The sequence below is a fragment of the Excalfactoria chinensis genome, chromosome 2 (genome assembly GCF_039878825.1).
Source record: "Excalfactoria chinensis isolate bCotChi1 chromosome 2, bCotChi1.hap2, whole genome shotgun sequence".
Classification (NCBI taxonomy): Eukaryota; Metazoa; Chordata; class Aves; order Galliformes; family Phasianidae; genus Excalfactoria; species Excalfactoria chinensis.
This window is the reverse complement of record NC_092826.1, coordinates 8417297-8434215: the sequence shown is the minus strand read 5'-3', so window position 1 is coordinate 8434215 and position 16919 is coordinate 8417297. Positions and strand designations below refer to the sequence as shown.

General features: G+C 42.1%; 1 protein-coding gene across 2 annotated transcripts in view; it reads right to left on the bottom strand.

Annotated features, from left to right (window-relative positions):
• The window catches only part of ADCY8 (adenylate cyclase 8), a 120827-nt gene extending 104578 nt beyond the window's left edge, over positions 1-16249 (bottom strand). Inside the window, exon 1 of one of the 2 annotated variants that reach the window (XM_072328473.1) lies at positions 15208-16249. In XM_072328473.1, coding sequence (XP_072184574.1) covers positions 15208-16134 — 927 coding nt within the window. In that variant the 5' untranslated portion in view covers positions 16135-16249. The remainder of the gene's footprint in view (positions 1-15207) is intronic. The other variant, XM_072328472.1, reaches the window with a different exon arrangement.
• Between the last annotated feature and the right edge of the window lie 670 nt (positions 16250-16919).

Sequence of the window (16919 nt, the reverse complement as noted above, 5' to 3'; positions counted from 1 at the left end):
GCCATTAAGCAGCATTATCCACTACATAGAACATGTCCTTAGAGACTTTCTATAAAGCCATCATTCTGCATAGATCTCTTTTCAGTCTCCCAAATGAAGATGTCACTTTGAAATTTTGTTTGCTAGTTCACCTGTGCTTTCTTCAGATATTTCTTTCCTTGAAGAAATTCCACTAACAAGGCAATGACTGACCTAATGCTCCACTGCTCCTGACAAGAAGTTAGGAATGTCAAGGAGGAATCCCTAGAGGAGTATAATGTGTTTTTGAAACATGTATTATATAACTGGCTTAGTGAGGGATGAAAAATGTACTTATGGTAACTCTCAGTTTCCAGCATCTAATGAGTTCAAATGCAAACTGAAATGGAAGAATCATTGCCAATGAGGTTTGAAAATCCCCTCTTCTAATAGTTGGGGGATCCTGCTGATCTCAGAATTCAATAAGAAGTCATTGCTGGATCACAAAGACAGACACTACAGATCTGAAGGATTTTCAGTAAGTGAAAGTTGTAGCTCATGAGCCAGGCTAGTCCAGGGCTTGCAGGAGATCAGTAGTACAGCTGGATTTGGATGGGATCATTCAGTCATTCTCAAAAACTGCATCCTTAGGAACAAACTGTTGATGTGTCTCTCTTAAAAATGATGAAAACAATTGAAAACTATACCAGGATGACCTACCTCTACCCTATCACCCCATTTCCACTGAAAAAAAACAAGAACATCTGTATTCCATATGTGTATTTTATGCCATTCTTTACATTGAGCTGAAAATCCAACATGAATTTGGAAACATTAATCATTAATAAGAGATCCCTATATCAGGTAGGATTAGGAATAGCAGACTAAAAATATTTTATTAAAGGTTCCTTTATAGTTCCTCTGAACTGCTGATACAGATTTTGTAGCCTGGAAATAAAGGCATTTTGCTGAATGAGTGTATCGCCCTTCACAGTATGAAAAAACCCAAACCACAAATATCTTGGCAAGGTCGGAGTTTATTGCCCTTGAAGAGAACATAATCCAACATGTTCCCTGAATTACAATTGTCTGCTGCTCAGAACACTTTTCTTTATTGAAGAAAGAAGAGAGCATTTTGCATAAAAAGTAAAAGCTGAGTTGTCTGCTTTCTGACAGGGATGGGGTGTTCAGCCCTAGGAGAAATGCAATGCTTCTCCAATAGCATAATACAGCCTGTAGTCTAATGGACCCATCTAGAGTGTCAGAGAAACTTTGCAAGAGACATATTATCCTATGATGTCCAGCAAGAATTTGGATGTAAAAAATAGCTAGGACCCTTTCAAATCCTAATAATGCTCCAGCTACTCAGCAGGCATGAAGTAATTACTGTGCTTATTTATGGCACTGCATGCCTATATTGTTCCATTATTTTCATGTGCATCATATATCTGCAAATAGTTGTGAAGTCAGCTGTAGTCCCACTGTTTTCAGAGACTATATCTTAAAACATCTGGAGGTTCTTATGTACTTTGCTTAGAGCAGGAACATCCAGGAGAATTTCTAATCTTTGTAATTAAATTGCATATGTCCCTCAAATGTTTGTAATGAACAGAATAAACAAAATGATGATTATCTGATTATGTACTAATATGTAGCTATAAATAAAACTAAACTGAACAGGTATGTGACGTGAGGAAAACTGTAGGTCAATTACAATAAGATGATGATGACCTAAAATGTATTTTTGGCTGCAAGAATAACTTCTCATTCTGTAGATTCATTCTTTGATGTTGCTTTTCTTTCAATTGGACTTTATTGACAATATAGTCCTTTTATCAGCCATTAACCTCTTGGAAAAGACTATCAGACTCTATCATTTTCTTGCATCATCAGCAGTATTATTAGTTAGTTTTGGATTAATAGTTGATTAACTATGTCCTTGGAAAACCACACATATGAATAATGACACTGCACAATTTAGGGGTCGTTCAGACTAATCTGTCAGCTGCAGTGAAGGGACCATCAGAAATACAAAATTGTTTGCCTCCTCGGGAAATAGAAAGTGAGAACACTTGACATCAGACAATTATGAGCCAGTATCATTTAATTATAGAAGTTAGGGCACAAGGGGACCTTGACAGGTCATTTAAGTCCTGCTCCAGATCCTGGATGTCACCTAAATAACTCCTACTATGATTCTACCCTGAAGTGATTAATCATACTTCAGGATGAAGCCTCCAGGGCAAATCCTAGTTACCTACTTATCTATCTGGTCACAAGATTTCTCCTGCTATCTAAGGTAAATATTCCTTGAAGGAACTTCCATCTCTCCTGCTAGCCATAGGAGAAACAGAGAACAATGTCTTCCTCTATGCAGCAGTTCCTTCCATATTTGAAGGCCGTCACAATTTCCCTTCAGCTTTCTCTTCTCTAGAGCACTTCTTTATTCTGAAATCAATTTGGATACAAATCATCTGTGTTTTGCTGGGGTAAGTTCAGTTTATATCTTTTTAAAAGCAGGATAGTATCAGTTGGTCTAGTATGGTCTTTGCATTGGTAGATTGCCTAAGGATCACATGCCTGCCTTTAGAGCACTTTGGAAGCTAATTTTGCTGAGACAGTGAGATCTCACTGCAGTGAGACCACAGTACATGGACAGATATCTCAGATTTCTCTAATATTTGTGTAACAATTCAACAAGAGTGAGAAACAGAATGGTTGGTTTGATGAAAGTGTTGTTTTTGTTGATGGCCAGAAAAGATGTGTGCATACTAGTATTCTTCAATCTCTGCTTCCTGCAATATTGCTCATGCCATAAAAATCTAGTGGGTGGGGGCAAAATCATTCCCACAAAGAAGCACTGAGGGTGTATGTACCTGATGTTTGCTATAATCTTGTGGGCTGCTTGATATCACCAGGTGGGGATGGTGATAAACCCACAGATCATCTTCCACGAAGAAATGATGTGCCATGCCAGATGGTGACCCTGATAAAAGTCTGCAGTTACATCACACTGCAGGATTTGAGGCTGGAATGGACCAAAGTGGGTGCAGAAGTCATTGCATATGTCCTAAAACATACCTCACACTGTGAGTACAGGAGTTGTGCTGCTTCAGGCTGGATTCAGAGATGTTGGTTCTGGCCTCCAGATCCTTGTAAGATCAGTCACTAACATTAGCTGCCCATTTTTGCCAGTGATGAACAAGAGGCTGCATGCCATGCTCATAAATATCTGCATCAATTGAAGTGATGCATGGTCACTGTTGCCACTGCTAAAATCACCATCTCACTGTGCTCACATCCACTGATTGGTTTTCATACATATTCTGCAAGTACTGATTGTCAGTAGGTGCCATCTCATGGAAGAAGACAATGACGCCCCTTTGCTTCATCCACACTTCCATGACAGATGACATTTTGTCAGACTGTTTGTCTACTACCATTTATCAGGTGACAACAAAATGTAATGAAATACTGGTGGGAAGATTCAGCCTCTGCTGCCATGCCACTAACATTTGCTCCCGACATCACAGACCAACATAAAAAATTAGGAGGCATACCTTTTGGAGCAGCCAGTCCTTAAAGACTTACAGAATAAATGAGGTTGGATGGCAGTCCTGGTGGTTGTATGGTCAAATATGCATGTTCAAAATAGGTTCATCTGGAGCTGATTGCCTAAGGGTTTGTCCACTCAGATTTTGACTGTCTCTAGAAACAAAGACTTCAAAACATCTCTGGGTAATATGTTTTGGTGTTTGTTCACCCTTACAGTAAGCACATACAAACAAACAAACAAAAAACACACAACACCTGTTGTTTTCTGTTTGCTTATTTGATTCAGTGTTGAATGGAACTTATAGTTTGTACCCATTACTTTCATGTCCTAACACTGGGCTCCACTGGAAAGAGCCTGGCTTTATCCTCATGAACTCTCCCATCAGATATTTATAGATATTGGTAAGATTCACGCTAAAATTTATCTCCTCCAGTCTGAACAGTCCTCATCTGTTACACGTCCCAGTTTCTTAAACACCTTAGAATAATCAAATCATAAAAACATTTAGGTTGGAAAAGACCTTTAAGATCACCAAGGCCAGTCACCAGCTAACACTGCCATGCCCATCACTAAATCATTGCCCTTACTGACACATTGATGTGTCTCTTACATACCTTCAGCTTGTAAGACTCTACGTGTAGAAATCTCTATAATTTTGTTTTATTTTGTTTTATTTTGAGACTTTTAGAATTTTCACTATGTGGTAAAAGGTTCTAAGTTCTAGCCAGTGAACTTGGAAGTTCTTCTCAAATCTGTCACTGCTGAATACTAGCCAAAAGGAAACAGTTTGATTTCCAGATTATAGTTTGAGTTTTAAATGATAGTAATTATTTCCATTTCTAAATTGCTCTTATAAACTCACTTTAAGTATGCACAAACTTTAGGAGCATACTAAATAACATTTTGACTTACAAATGTAGTTACTGAACCTGAAAGCAAGATACAAAAACAAAAATAAAAACAAAAACAAAACAAAAAAAAAAAGAGTAAGAAATTCCACATTATTGCCCTTGCTGAGTATTTGTATTTATCTATTTGTATTTATCTAAAACTATCTACTGTGAATATGTGCAAGGTTATAAAGTGGTTTGAAACTTTAGAAATTTAAATACATCATATTATCAATTTTCTATTAGATGGATTGGTTAACTTGGTTTTGAAAAATCAACTACATCAAATTTAATTACAACATTCTTGTGTTACAAACGCAAAAGTAGTTGCAAATAATTATTGTACGCCATCAAAAGAGTTCTTTGAGAGATGACAGCTGAATATAGCATTCATAAATTCAATAAGGAAGTTTGGTGCCTTAAAAAACTATCTGGCCAGCAAAATCTTTGTTAGTTGTTTGAAGAGGAGATAACAGCTACCTTAACAATTCCTGTACTGTGTTTCTAGGCCTCGGGCCATCAAACAACTTAACTTTAAAACAACAGGCATAGTGTCAAGATACATTATTTTAACCACTGTTCCCTCTTTCTGATATTGAGGTATTTTACTATGGAGAAATAGCAAAAAGTGGCTGTTGTCAGATACTGTAGATAAGTATGCCTTTTAAATAAGAGACAAGTATATTCCTACAGGAATGAAAGTGATTAGTCATTGGAAAAATCATTTCTAAGCATGAACAGTTGCTGAGATTGTAAGAGATTATTACAGACCCTATTGTCCTTTGCTGTCACACAGGGAGTGGGAACAGCTTATCTGTTCTCCCATATCTTGTAGCCTCTCAGGTGACTAATGAAACAGTAAGGTAATTGCATTAACATAATGAAATACAGATAGCAAATTTTTCTCTTCTCATTAATGCAAAAAAAAGCTGCTGTTACCCTAGGGATTGGAGGGAACAAGGGAACTATCGCAGCATCAGTAAGAGTGGCACTAAACAAAATTCTGGAAATGCCATTTTTCAATAGTAATATATTTGGGCAAGATTTAGATGACCTATGTTTTGCCTAAGTCTCAACAAGCATCCTCATGCCAGACCTTGGAAGACTCTGCCATAAAGTTCTCCCTCCATTTTTGGTGCTGCAAAGAGTTCAGCCAGAGACCTACAAGCTCTGACCAATATCACACACTGCCCAAGAAGGGGAGAGTTACTTCCTGCCAAGAGCTAACAGTATTTGCACAAGGACTAAAACATGATCTATTGTTTTCCCTCAATTCTGTGTGAGGGGGTTTGAAACTGTGGATTCCAGTCTTGTGAAGTTCCCCTTAACAGTAACAAGATAATCCAGGTTAGTATGTGCTCCATTCTACTTACTGACACTGATCCACTGCTTGGATGTGAAAGCAAGAAACATGGGGTCACAAAAAGGAGATCTGAGGTGGAGGCTGGGTCCATACCCCAGTCATAACTGGGCATTCACAGCCCTGAATAAACAATATCCTATCGTTTGTATGGACTAATGTAAGGAGACCATGGAATCACTTATATTTGATAGAAGAGATATAGAACCAGGCCTTTTTAAAAAGAACAAAGTTATGGGCAACAGTTCTCATGACATTCAGTTTTCATTTTTATTTTTTAACAGCACGGAGGGTGATGGGTATGTTTTGAACAAAAATCTCAAAGAAGTTGAGCATGATACTCACATATTATAGCAACTGAGAAAGGCACATTTTCAAATCAACCAAAGCACAGAAACATAAAGTGATGCATGGGGGTCAGCAAAGGCCTCTGATAAATTTAGTGATAAAATGAGAATGATCCTCATTCTCAGTTCCTAGATGAAATCAGTGGTGAATAGAGTTCCTTTGTGTAAAATATGAAAATGGCACATTAAATTCAAACCATGCTGAGCATGTGGTATAATTTCCATGTCAACTGTAACTCTATCTAGTATGTGTAGGAAAAATATTAATAAAAATAAATATTAGAGATACTTTCATACATGAAAGAGAATCATAGGATAAAAGAACGTGCATATCTAACCTTGTTCTGTTGAGTAACTGTCGTTAAGATCACTCGATCACTTATTCTAGTAAGTTCCTTACTTCAGTCATAAAACACCTGGTGTATAGTACAATACCATGTAGCTTTTATGTGCTGATCGATTATTCTGTTCGTTAATATTTCTCATTTGCATTGTGATGACACCTCCAGATTTAGAGGTAGTTTCAGTATTTAGATTCAGTGCAAGGATGGATGTAGCTTTACTCAGCTTGGTCTAGTGGTTGGCAGCCCTGCCAAGGCCAGAGGGTTGAAACTAGATGATCTTTGAGGTCCTTTCAACCTAGGCCATTCTATGATTCTGTGATTCCATTCTATGATTTAGAGATGAGGATTCTACTGTGGTATATGTAAGGCAAGCAGCACAGAACAGATAGCACCATCCCTGTGTAGTTCTCAGGTAAATAAAGCAGCAGAGTCTGAACAAAGCAGAAATAATAAAATACCTGGAGATAAGATCCTCTGAAGAAGTAAACAGTTTATTCCTAATTAGAACTCTGCCTCTGTTGAAAGCTTCCACCGATTTCAGTAAGGACAGATTTCTGCATTTTATTTTTAGATAGAAATAAAAGTGAAGAGATCAGAAGTAAAGCCAAAACTGTGATGTTTGACTCGAAATTGAAAACCAAAATGAGCATTCAACTCATTCAAATATTCTTTCATTCATACCAGGTGCAACTCTTTTTTCTATTAAGGTTAAGAGCATCTTATAAAATGATACCACAACATTAAACTAATGAGGAGAAGTAAAATTATTTGCTAGCGTGGTGGGAAAAAAATTGCTTGGGTTCATTTTGTTTACACTGATATGCTTCAGTCACTTCTCAGGCTGCAGCAATGGTTAATTAATGAACTCGGCAGCTTTCCTCTCTCTTCTAAGGCTAAATGTATGAAAACTTGCAGCAGCAGAAGCTGACAAATGAAGTAGCAACACTTCTTAAAATAGTTGCTTATAAGCCAAACCCACATGCTGTAATATTTACTCTGTCAGCCAATAGCTGCCTGGCTTTGCACTTCACCCTGTGTACATTTCTTGATAGTCTTTATTCTAGGTTAGGCAGTACCACCTATATCTCTGTCTGCAGATGAGTGTGTTTGGAGAAATAAGAGTGACAGAACTCCAAGAGATTCCTGGAGGACCTGGATGTCCATGTTAGTGTTTTCCCTCAAAAAACAAAGTGCAGATTCAGAGCAATGTTTTCCCTAAACAGGGTTCTGAGAAATGATCTTAGTTTACCAAAAGTTTCTGATGTCTAATGTCTTCTAATGTCTATATTGCACTCTGTGGGCATTAAATCAAGCTGATCAGTCTCTGAGTCAGTCAGGCCCTAATAATATCTCTTAGTAAGATTCTTAGTTCCAAGAAATGCTGTGTAAGAGCTCAGTACCTTTGGAGATTGATCCCTTCTTGCTAGTAAGGTCTCTTTTATCCCTGGTTTGAATGAGTGAGGCTAACACCAGAATGCTCAAAATTCACTGCACCAATAACAGCAATTTGCATTCATGTCCCTTCTTGGACAAGATTGCTGCTACTCCACAGTCTCCTGTGCTGGGGTTGGGTACAAATTGCACTGCACCAAGAATAGAACAAATGAAACAGGTTTTTTTCTGATAGAAAAAAAAAAAAAAAAAAAAAAAAAAAAAAAAAAAAAAAAAAGACTTAGAGACTCAGAAGCCACAATGGGAGATCATCATACACCTAATTTGCAAATATATGACTGCAAGAGTTTAAACCAGAAACGTATGCTGAGTTATGTCATGCTCATGCAGGTACATAAAGGAACTTATAAAAAGAATTTAATGTCTGAGATTAAGTATTAGATAACCAGCCGCCCTCCCTCCTTCCCCACCCAAGGGTACTGCCTGTATCTTTTTGATTAAACACTGAACATGGTCAAGCACTGTCTTTTAAAATAGCTATAAATCTTCTGCATAGCAGCTCAGTGACTTCTGTATACCTAGGAACTTTGAAAAAGAGATTCAAGATTCATCAGATCAGAAATAGGGAGCTGACTGGGACGTGTGCTTGAGGGAATGACTTAATAGCATTATATAAAATGCAAACATGTTTGGCAAGAACACAACCAAAGATGAATTCCTTAATCAATTGGCTACAGCCAAGATTGTTCTTTCTTTCTTTCTTTCTTTCTTCTTTCTTTCTTTCTTTCTTTCTTTCTTTCTTTCTTTCTTTCTTTCTTTCTTTCTTTCTTTCTTTCTTTCTTTTATTTTTCCTTTTTTCTTTTTGCCCACTGAATCTCAGCTTTCCTCTTCCCAGAAGAACAGCTTTCCAAAGAAGGTTTGCTTTGGAAACACTCTAGTGATGTAAGGAGAGGTGGATTTGAATTCCCTCTGGTGAAAGGGATTTAAACTTTGGTTTTCCATATCATGGGAACTTCATTTGTTCCATTGAGAAAGAATACAAACCCCTTCTTATCTAAGACAGAAGGCAAGCACTTACAGCCATTAAATGTGTTTCCACTAAAACAGTGTTTGGCATTGCTGAAAAGTAGCTTTAACACTGAGACACCCTAAAACTGGATGCTCAGAATGAGAAGTGTTGATAAGTGCAAAAACACTGTGCTTAAAGAAATATGACGTTAGCAGGGTGCCTACTAACACCCCAGGGTTGGGGTGCCAGGCACCAGCTTTGTCAGGGTTTCCAGGTTTGGAGTTTTCATTATCTTAAGCATCATTTCAAAATTATAATTCTTTCTGTTTACTAGAATTCAGCATTTACATGGAATACTCTAACTTTTCTCATGCTAAGATGTTCTGAAAGTAAGGAAAATGGAGGGAAGGATTCTCACATTCCCCACCTTTTCTCCCCTTTAGAAACTGAAGAATCCATTAAATAGTTCTCATTTTGCCCCCTTCTATTTCCTGTTCACATCAAGTCATTGACAGGATTGAGAGGATGAGCGGAGATGTTTATCCCCTAGAGACTTCTGTACAGGCTAATAAGGATCATTCCAGCATGATCTGTTGGTAAGTGTCAGCTGTAACTGCACTGCTCCAGTACATGATTATTTTGCATTAGATGCTGCTCTTCCTAGACCATGAGAAACAACAAGCAATGAACAAAATCTTAAAAACAATCTATAAGTGTTCTGAAAGGAGAAAAAATGTCACATAAAATTCAGCAAAGTAACTAACTAAACTGTAGGCTGAAATTCACTGATAAAAGCAGGTTTCATTCATGTTTCTGCCTGAGATCCTCCATTTTGGAGAAAACTCTCTGAAGGCAATTAATCATCAAATTGTAAATATAACTAATGCATTTGCCCTACTTAGCACAACAATGATGCTGCTGCTTCAGAGAAACGTGTGTCCAATTCTAATCTAATTATGCTGTGACCCACTGATACTGGTCAGATGATGTTATGGGATAAAAAAGGAAACCAGATCGTAATCCAGTCTAAAATCATACAGTCAGGTTATAAGTCACCCAGAGCTGACTACAGCAGAAAAATGAACTGAAGATGGGAAGAGAGGAGAGAGGAGAGGAGAGGAGAGGAGAGGAGAGGAGAGGAGAGGAGAGGAGAGGAGAGGAGAGGAGAGGAGAGGAGAGGAGAGGAGAGGAGAGGAGAGGAGAGGAGAGGAGAGGAGAGGAGAGGAGAGGAGAGGAGAGGAGAGGAGAGGAGAGGAGAGGAGAGGAGAGGAGAGGAGAGGAGAGGAGAGGAGAGGAGAGAAGAGAAAAGAAAAGAAAAGAAAAGAAAAGAAAAGAAAAGAAAAGAAAAGAAAAGAAAAGAAAAGAAAAGAAAAGAAAAGAAAAGAAAAGAAAAGAAAAGAAAAGAAAAGAAAAGAAAAGAAAAGAAAAGAAAAGAAAAGAAAAGAAAAGAAAAGAAAAGAAAAGAAAAGAAAAGAAAAGAAAGAAAAGAAAAGAAAAGAAAAGAAAAGAAAAGAAAAGAAAAGAAAAGAAAAGAAAAGAAAAGAAAAGAAAAGAAAAGAAAAGAAAAGAAAAGAAAAGAAAAGAAAAGAAAAGAAAAGAAAAGAAAAGAAAAGAAAAGAAAAGAAAAGAAAAGAAAAGAAAAGAAAAGAAAAGAAAAGAAAAGAAAAGAAAAGAAAAGAAAAGAAAAGAGGTCGCTGGGCTAATTCACAAAACTGCTTTGGCTTGGAATGGCAGATGCTATCAGATGGAAAAGACTGAGTTTCCTTAGTCTAGGTATTACCTACTTTGAGGTTATATATGCATTTTAAAGTTTGCCTTAATATGCATGATTTCATGCTTGATCCTTGACCCTACAGGCTTGTGGAGGAGAGGCTGGAAAGCTGCCTGATGGAAAGGGACCTTGGTGTGCTGATGGACAGTCGGCTGAATATGAGCCAGCAGTGTGTACAGGTGGCCAAGAAGACCAATGGCATCCTGGCTTGTAACAGGAATGGTGTGGTAAGCAAGACTAGGGAAGTCACCCTGCCCCTGTAATCAGCATTGGTGAGACCTCAGCTCGAGTACTGTGTTTAGTTTTGGGCACATCAGAAGATGGAGTTACTGGAGCAGGTCCAAAGAATGGCAACAAGGCTTGTGAAGGGCTTGGAGAATATGGCCTATGAGGAGAGGCTGAAGGAAATGGGGCTGTTTAGTCTGGGGAAAAGGAGACTGAGGGGAGACCTCTTCCAGTATCTGAAAGGAGCTTAAAGCAAGTGCTGGGATGGTCTCTTCTCACTGGAGACAGGAGGCAGGATGAAGAGAAATGGCCTCAAGTTATATCAGGAGAAGTTTAGGTTGGATATCAGGAAAAACTTCCTTACTGAAAGGGTTGCTAAGCACTGCAATGGGCTCCCCAGGGAGGTTTTTGAGTCACCATCCCTGGATGTGTTTAAAAACTGTTTGGATGTGGTGCTCAGGGACATAATTTAGCGGAGGGTTACTAGAGTTAGGGTAGTATGGTCAGGTTGTGGTTGGATTCGACGATCTTTAAGTTCTTTTCCAACCTGAGCAATTCTATGATTCTATGGTTCAATGAATTACAAAATCACTTACTGTAGCAGGCTTACTGACTACTGAGGAATTCAGTCACATGAATGAAGGGTGCTTGGGCAGAGAATTAAAATCCAGTGTATGTTTGTAGCTTACATAATTCCAAGCCTGTCAAAACCCATGTCTATATTATCATCTGCCTACGTTATATAACACTAAGAAGCTTTGAGCTGTTTATTCTTCCCCATATGTCTGGTATACATGTATATATTCTTAGAAATTATGGATCTTATATCATATGATCATCAAGAAAATAGCATGAATGGACGCAACGGAAATTAAACTTTCTTCTGAGAGAATGGTCAAAGTAAATACCATCCTCAGCTAAGTATCTAATCAGGAACACAGATCCATGCACTTGTTTACAGTAAGATCTTGTATTTCTAATTTCTTTCCTCACAGAATCTCTAGTCAAGTCAGTATTAGCACTGCCTTTATCATAATCATGGCATCAGGACCTTTTTTTCCAGGTTCTCTGAGAAGCATCCCATTGCTAAGCACTTTGGTCTGAAGTCACTGGGATTTCAGGGTGCTCACATCTCCCCCAGAACATGAAACATCTGGCAAAATAGAAACTAGTGAGTATGTTTACTGTTTGAAAAAAATGAATGAATAAATACATAATCTAATTTCAAGACAGACATTGTCTTTCACCTATACCTAGAATGCTGGTTCAAATCCATTTCAGAAACACAGGAAAAATCAGATATTCTCTTATGTATCACTGCAAGAGAAAATGGTGTACTTGGACAATGTTTGCATTTGTGATCATGCAAACATTGTTAAATTCAACAACAACAACAACAAACAAAAAAAAAACTGATCAGGTAGTATTGTGTGCTTGCATTCAGCATTACAAATGATTTAAATTGCTTGTGAATGTATTTATCACTGCAAATTAATGTTAATTGAAAGATTAAGGGAAAACAGATCTTAGTACTTTATTTTGCTTTTGTATGTACTCTTGCAACTTTATCAGTTTAGACAGACTTGTAACAAATTTATAACAACATTTACTGAGAAGAGGATCTGCACAATTTTCCCTATGGATACTATGGAGTGCAGTAATAAACTGACTTCAGGGTAGAGGAGACTTTGTGCTCAGAACTGAATTTGGTGTTCTCTGCATGAAATCCTGGTCTTGTCAAAACCAGTGGAAAAGACACTGTTTGGTCCACGATCAGAATTCTACCCTCTGTTTTGTCTTTTCTTGTACACTTTAATTTCTGTATCTTGTGTGCTGCAAGTAGCTGTCTGCATCCTGAAGCACAGCAAGATGGTCTCAGGTACTGCTACATAATCTAATAGGTTATTTAGACTTGTAAGATTTCTCTGAGGGGAGGGGGCAATGCTTTACTTGGAAAAATAAGCCCTGTGATAAAAGAGAGTACTCTACTTGCAAGATGAAGAAATCTATGTTGTACCAAATATTTGCTATATAACCTTGATGACACAGACATTTAGACAGTCGGTATTTACCTGTAAAGTAATAGTTACAAGCCCTTCGTTGTCAGTAAAAAGCCCTCAAAACCCGACACTTGAAAGTGCACCACAGTGCCCTGAAGCAAACAAGCAAAATGCTGAAATGCCATAAAGAAACTAAGCAGAACAGTGCAGTTCTAGGGGCAGCTCCCTCTCACTTGCTGTCTCGCAACGCATCTCCCGCGCAGGAGGGCGCAAAGGGCGCGCGGTGCCCTGCGCGGGACCCGGCGAGTTAGCGGCAGTCAGAGCCGCTGGAGGGAGCCCCCGGGCCGCACTTCAGCACCACGCTGGTGGACAGTGCCCGCGAAGCCGCGCTCCGCGTATCTCCCGCGCTGGGTTTGTGGGAAGGAGTGCATTCCCTCCCAGCATCTGTGGAGGTGATGGGGAATATGGCTAGGGGTAAAGAAGGATCCAGACTCTCCTATAGTGTGTAATTAGTTGACGTTAAGTGGGCTCTGAGAAGGCAGGAGCCGGTGTGAATCAACACCAACGTATGACAATCCGTGTGGATTCTGTTAAGGGGATTTATATATCTGGTTCATGAAGGCAATCAACTGGCTGATAACCTCGCATTGTACACCACTCGGAGGTGATTTGTTCACACAGCTGGCAAGGTATTATGCTGCAAAAATGAAGATATTTGTGTATCTTCCAGGTAATGTCTTTGTTAGAATTGTCTGTGAGATATGCGTGTGTTCTGGAGATCAACTAAACAGCTCTGCTACCTGTGCATAATGAGATAGCAGTGTTTTATTCACAGATTCAGGACAGGACAATAGGACTTGGAAGAAGCTTAAGACATCAGCATAACTCACACAGTTTTTGATTCAGTACTAATAGCACTAGCAGTGCATGGGAGTGGGACACGGCATACAGCTCCAGTTCATTCATCAGTACGTTACCAGGAACCAAGCAACAACTCTGCACAGTAGTCATCTGACGTCGATAGAGCTCATTCAGACAAAACACACAGTGTCAGATTCTCCCAACAGTGTGAGCCTGGCCACAAGGAAGAGAGGTCAAGCAGCCCTACAGCTCACTTATGTGTGGTGGAAGGGAATAGACAGGGGTGGACAAGGATTACAGGATGGCCAGGCTCTGAGTGAGGAAGATGTGACCCAAGGAGCAACATCATTAAAAATTACAGTCGCAATATCAGCCACTTCCCAGCTGTGCATCCCAGCAGTCATGTAAACAACATGCCATCAGCAACACATTCCTCTACATCCTCCCTCTTTTGGGGATTTTCTGCCAGTATCTACACCTCCTTCCCACTGATTCCCTGGAGCTAGCCAAATGGAGACAATAATCTGCTGTGAAATGTTGGCAGCACAGAGCTGTGACAGTCTGGGAAAGGATGGGGGGCAGGGGAGCAACAAGAATCCCCAGGATTAAGTTGCCCTAGAAAAGCAGTGTTTTCTTGCTTTGAAGGGATGTTGGGAGCTCACTGCATTCTCACTTTCAAATGGAAGAAGCTGGGTAAGTGTAAAGTCAGGTTAGTTCTGGTTTTAACTTCTCAGACACATACCTTTCCCAGTGCCTCTCAATTGTTTACAAGACAATCTCCTCTTCCCCCCACATGCACACACACACACACACCATTATAATCAATTCCCTGTCCTAGACATCACTTCTAAGAACAACAGTTTGCTTCATGACCAAAAGCAAAAACAAATTGTTGGCACCATTCAAAGACAACTTAGGAATTCACACCAAACCTCCAAGCAACAAGCCATTCTCCCTCCCCTCCCATTTTTTCAGAGCCCAGATCAAGCTGTGCAACACACATGAAAGCACAAGTCATCCCAGCAGATCCAGAGTTAAAAGGCATGAGCAAGTAAATGAGAGATGAGCAATGGTGCAGTGGGAGAGCTTGGCCAACTCAGAGTTATCTTTCCCATCTCATCTCATGGACCATTGCAGGAAATAAGGGAGGGAAGTGACAAATGTCCTGTCCCTCCAACTTGCCCAAAGAAAATTGTTCCAAGGAACAACAGTGAAGTGAACATATAATGATGGGGAATGGAGTAGCCAGGAAGTGCCCCCCTCCCCATCTTGGAGTGAAACCTTATTCCACTGCTTCTTTTGCAGGGAGGATGGGAGGATAGGCAATGTGGGACCGAGAGGGAGGGAGAGAAGGTGTAATTTTGCCTGAGGTCTCCCCCAAGTACAGAACCTTTGAGCACCATGTTTAAGGGAAAAGATTCTTGGGACACCCCACACCTCCTCTCAGGGTGATGGAGAAAGAGGAGGACTCCCACCCCTTCCTCACCACGGTACCTGGTTGAGGGAAGTCACAGCCAATCTAGGGATAACCAGCTGCATGACGAGCTGCAGGACAGAGGTGACCAGCCCAGCCAGGATGGCCCAGGTGAGTGGCAGCGGGAGCATGCTGTAGGTTGCAAAAAGTGTGAAGAGCACATAGCCAATGCCATCCCCAAGGAGGCCACAGCCCAGGCCAGCCGCCAGGATCTGCGTGGCCATGGCCACCCAAGTGACCACACCGCTGTACTGCAGGTAAGTATATGAAGTTGTGTCCTTCCTGACCACCACTAAGGCACAGATCACCACCTCAATGCCAGTGAAGAAGCCCAAGAGAATGCCTTTAATGGGGTCCATGGGAGCAGAGGCCAAGGTCAGGTGGAGGAACAGCAGGGTCAGCTTGGTCAGCACGTCCAGGATGTTCATAACCACCTCGGATTTGCGCCGCTGGCCCAAGAAGTAGCGCTGATAAAGGCGCTCCAGGTCCCGGGACTTGAAGGAATTGCGGAGAGTGGGGAAGATCACCCCACGGTAGGTGTAGCCCCAGTTGAGGAAGAAGTCGGAGTTGCTGGGGGCACAGTCCAGGGGCAAAAAGCCCAGGTCCCCATTGCTGCTCGTGCGCTCTGGGAAGACTTTGGTGCCTCCGTTGTTGTGACGCTCGCTGCCCAAACTCCGTCCGGCCGAGTGTCTCCGGAAGTGGTGGTGGTGGTGATGGTGCGGGTGGTGGTTGGGGCAGCAGGTCTCCTCCGAGCTGAAGCCCTTGCCCCCAACGCTGCTGCTGCCGCCGCTGCTGCTGCTATGCTCCTGGATGAAGCGCTGCTCGGTAATGTGGCGCACGGCCGTCTGCCACAGCAGGCGCTGGGGTCTGCTGCTGCCGGGGGGGGTCCTATTGATGGTGTAAAGTTCATCGCTGTCGCTCAGACACCGCACCTCCGAGAGCTCCATGGCGGTGACTGGCCTGGCAGGGGGCAGAGCACCGGTGGCGGGGCGAGGCGGGGAGTGGGGGGCACCGGCTTTGGGGGGGGGGGGGGGGGGGGGAGAACGGAGGGAGGGATGGAGCCGAGGGAGAGGAGGGAGGGGATGGAGAAGGGCGGGTGGAGACGTCGGGGTGCTGCCGGGGGATCACATTTATAGGCAGGGCGCTGGCTCCGGCTGCTCGGCAGGCGGCGGGGCTGCTTCGCCGCTGGGGTCCTGCGGCGGCTCAGAGCAGGCGGTCTTCGCCCCGCGTCCGCTCCCGCTTCCGTGGATCCCCGCGGAGCTTCATCCCGCGGAGTCCGGCTGCGGTGCAGCCCCGGAGCCCCGGTGGACCAGGTGCGCGCCCTCCTCGGGGCGCTGAGCGGGGAGGGAGCGGAGCAGCGAGTCCGTAGAGGAGGAGGGAGGAGCGGAACATCTACGGGCGCACCCCCGACGCCCGGCGAGCGATTCTTGGCCCCATCCGGAGGTTGTAGGAGTAGAGGGATGGGAAAAGCCGCCTCGCAGAGAGACGTTCAAAAAGGGCAGCTCTTCTCTCCACGGATTCCGGGGCTCCGCTCCGAGCTCTGGTACCCGGGAGCTGCTGTAATCCTCGCGATTGCGGTCAAGGGAGAGGCGGTCGGGTCGCGGGCATCCTCGGTCACGGCGCCGGAGCCGCCGGCCGGGGGCTGCCCGCCCGCATCCCTCCGGCGGCGGGGCATGCCCTGCAGGGCGAGCAGACTGCCTCAGAGCGAGTCTTTGCCCGGGGGGAGCGCGGG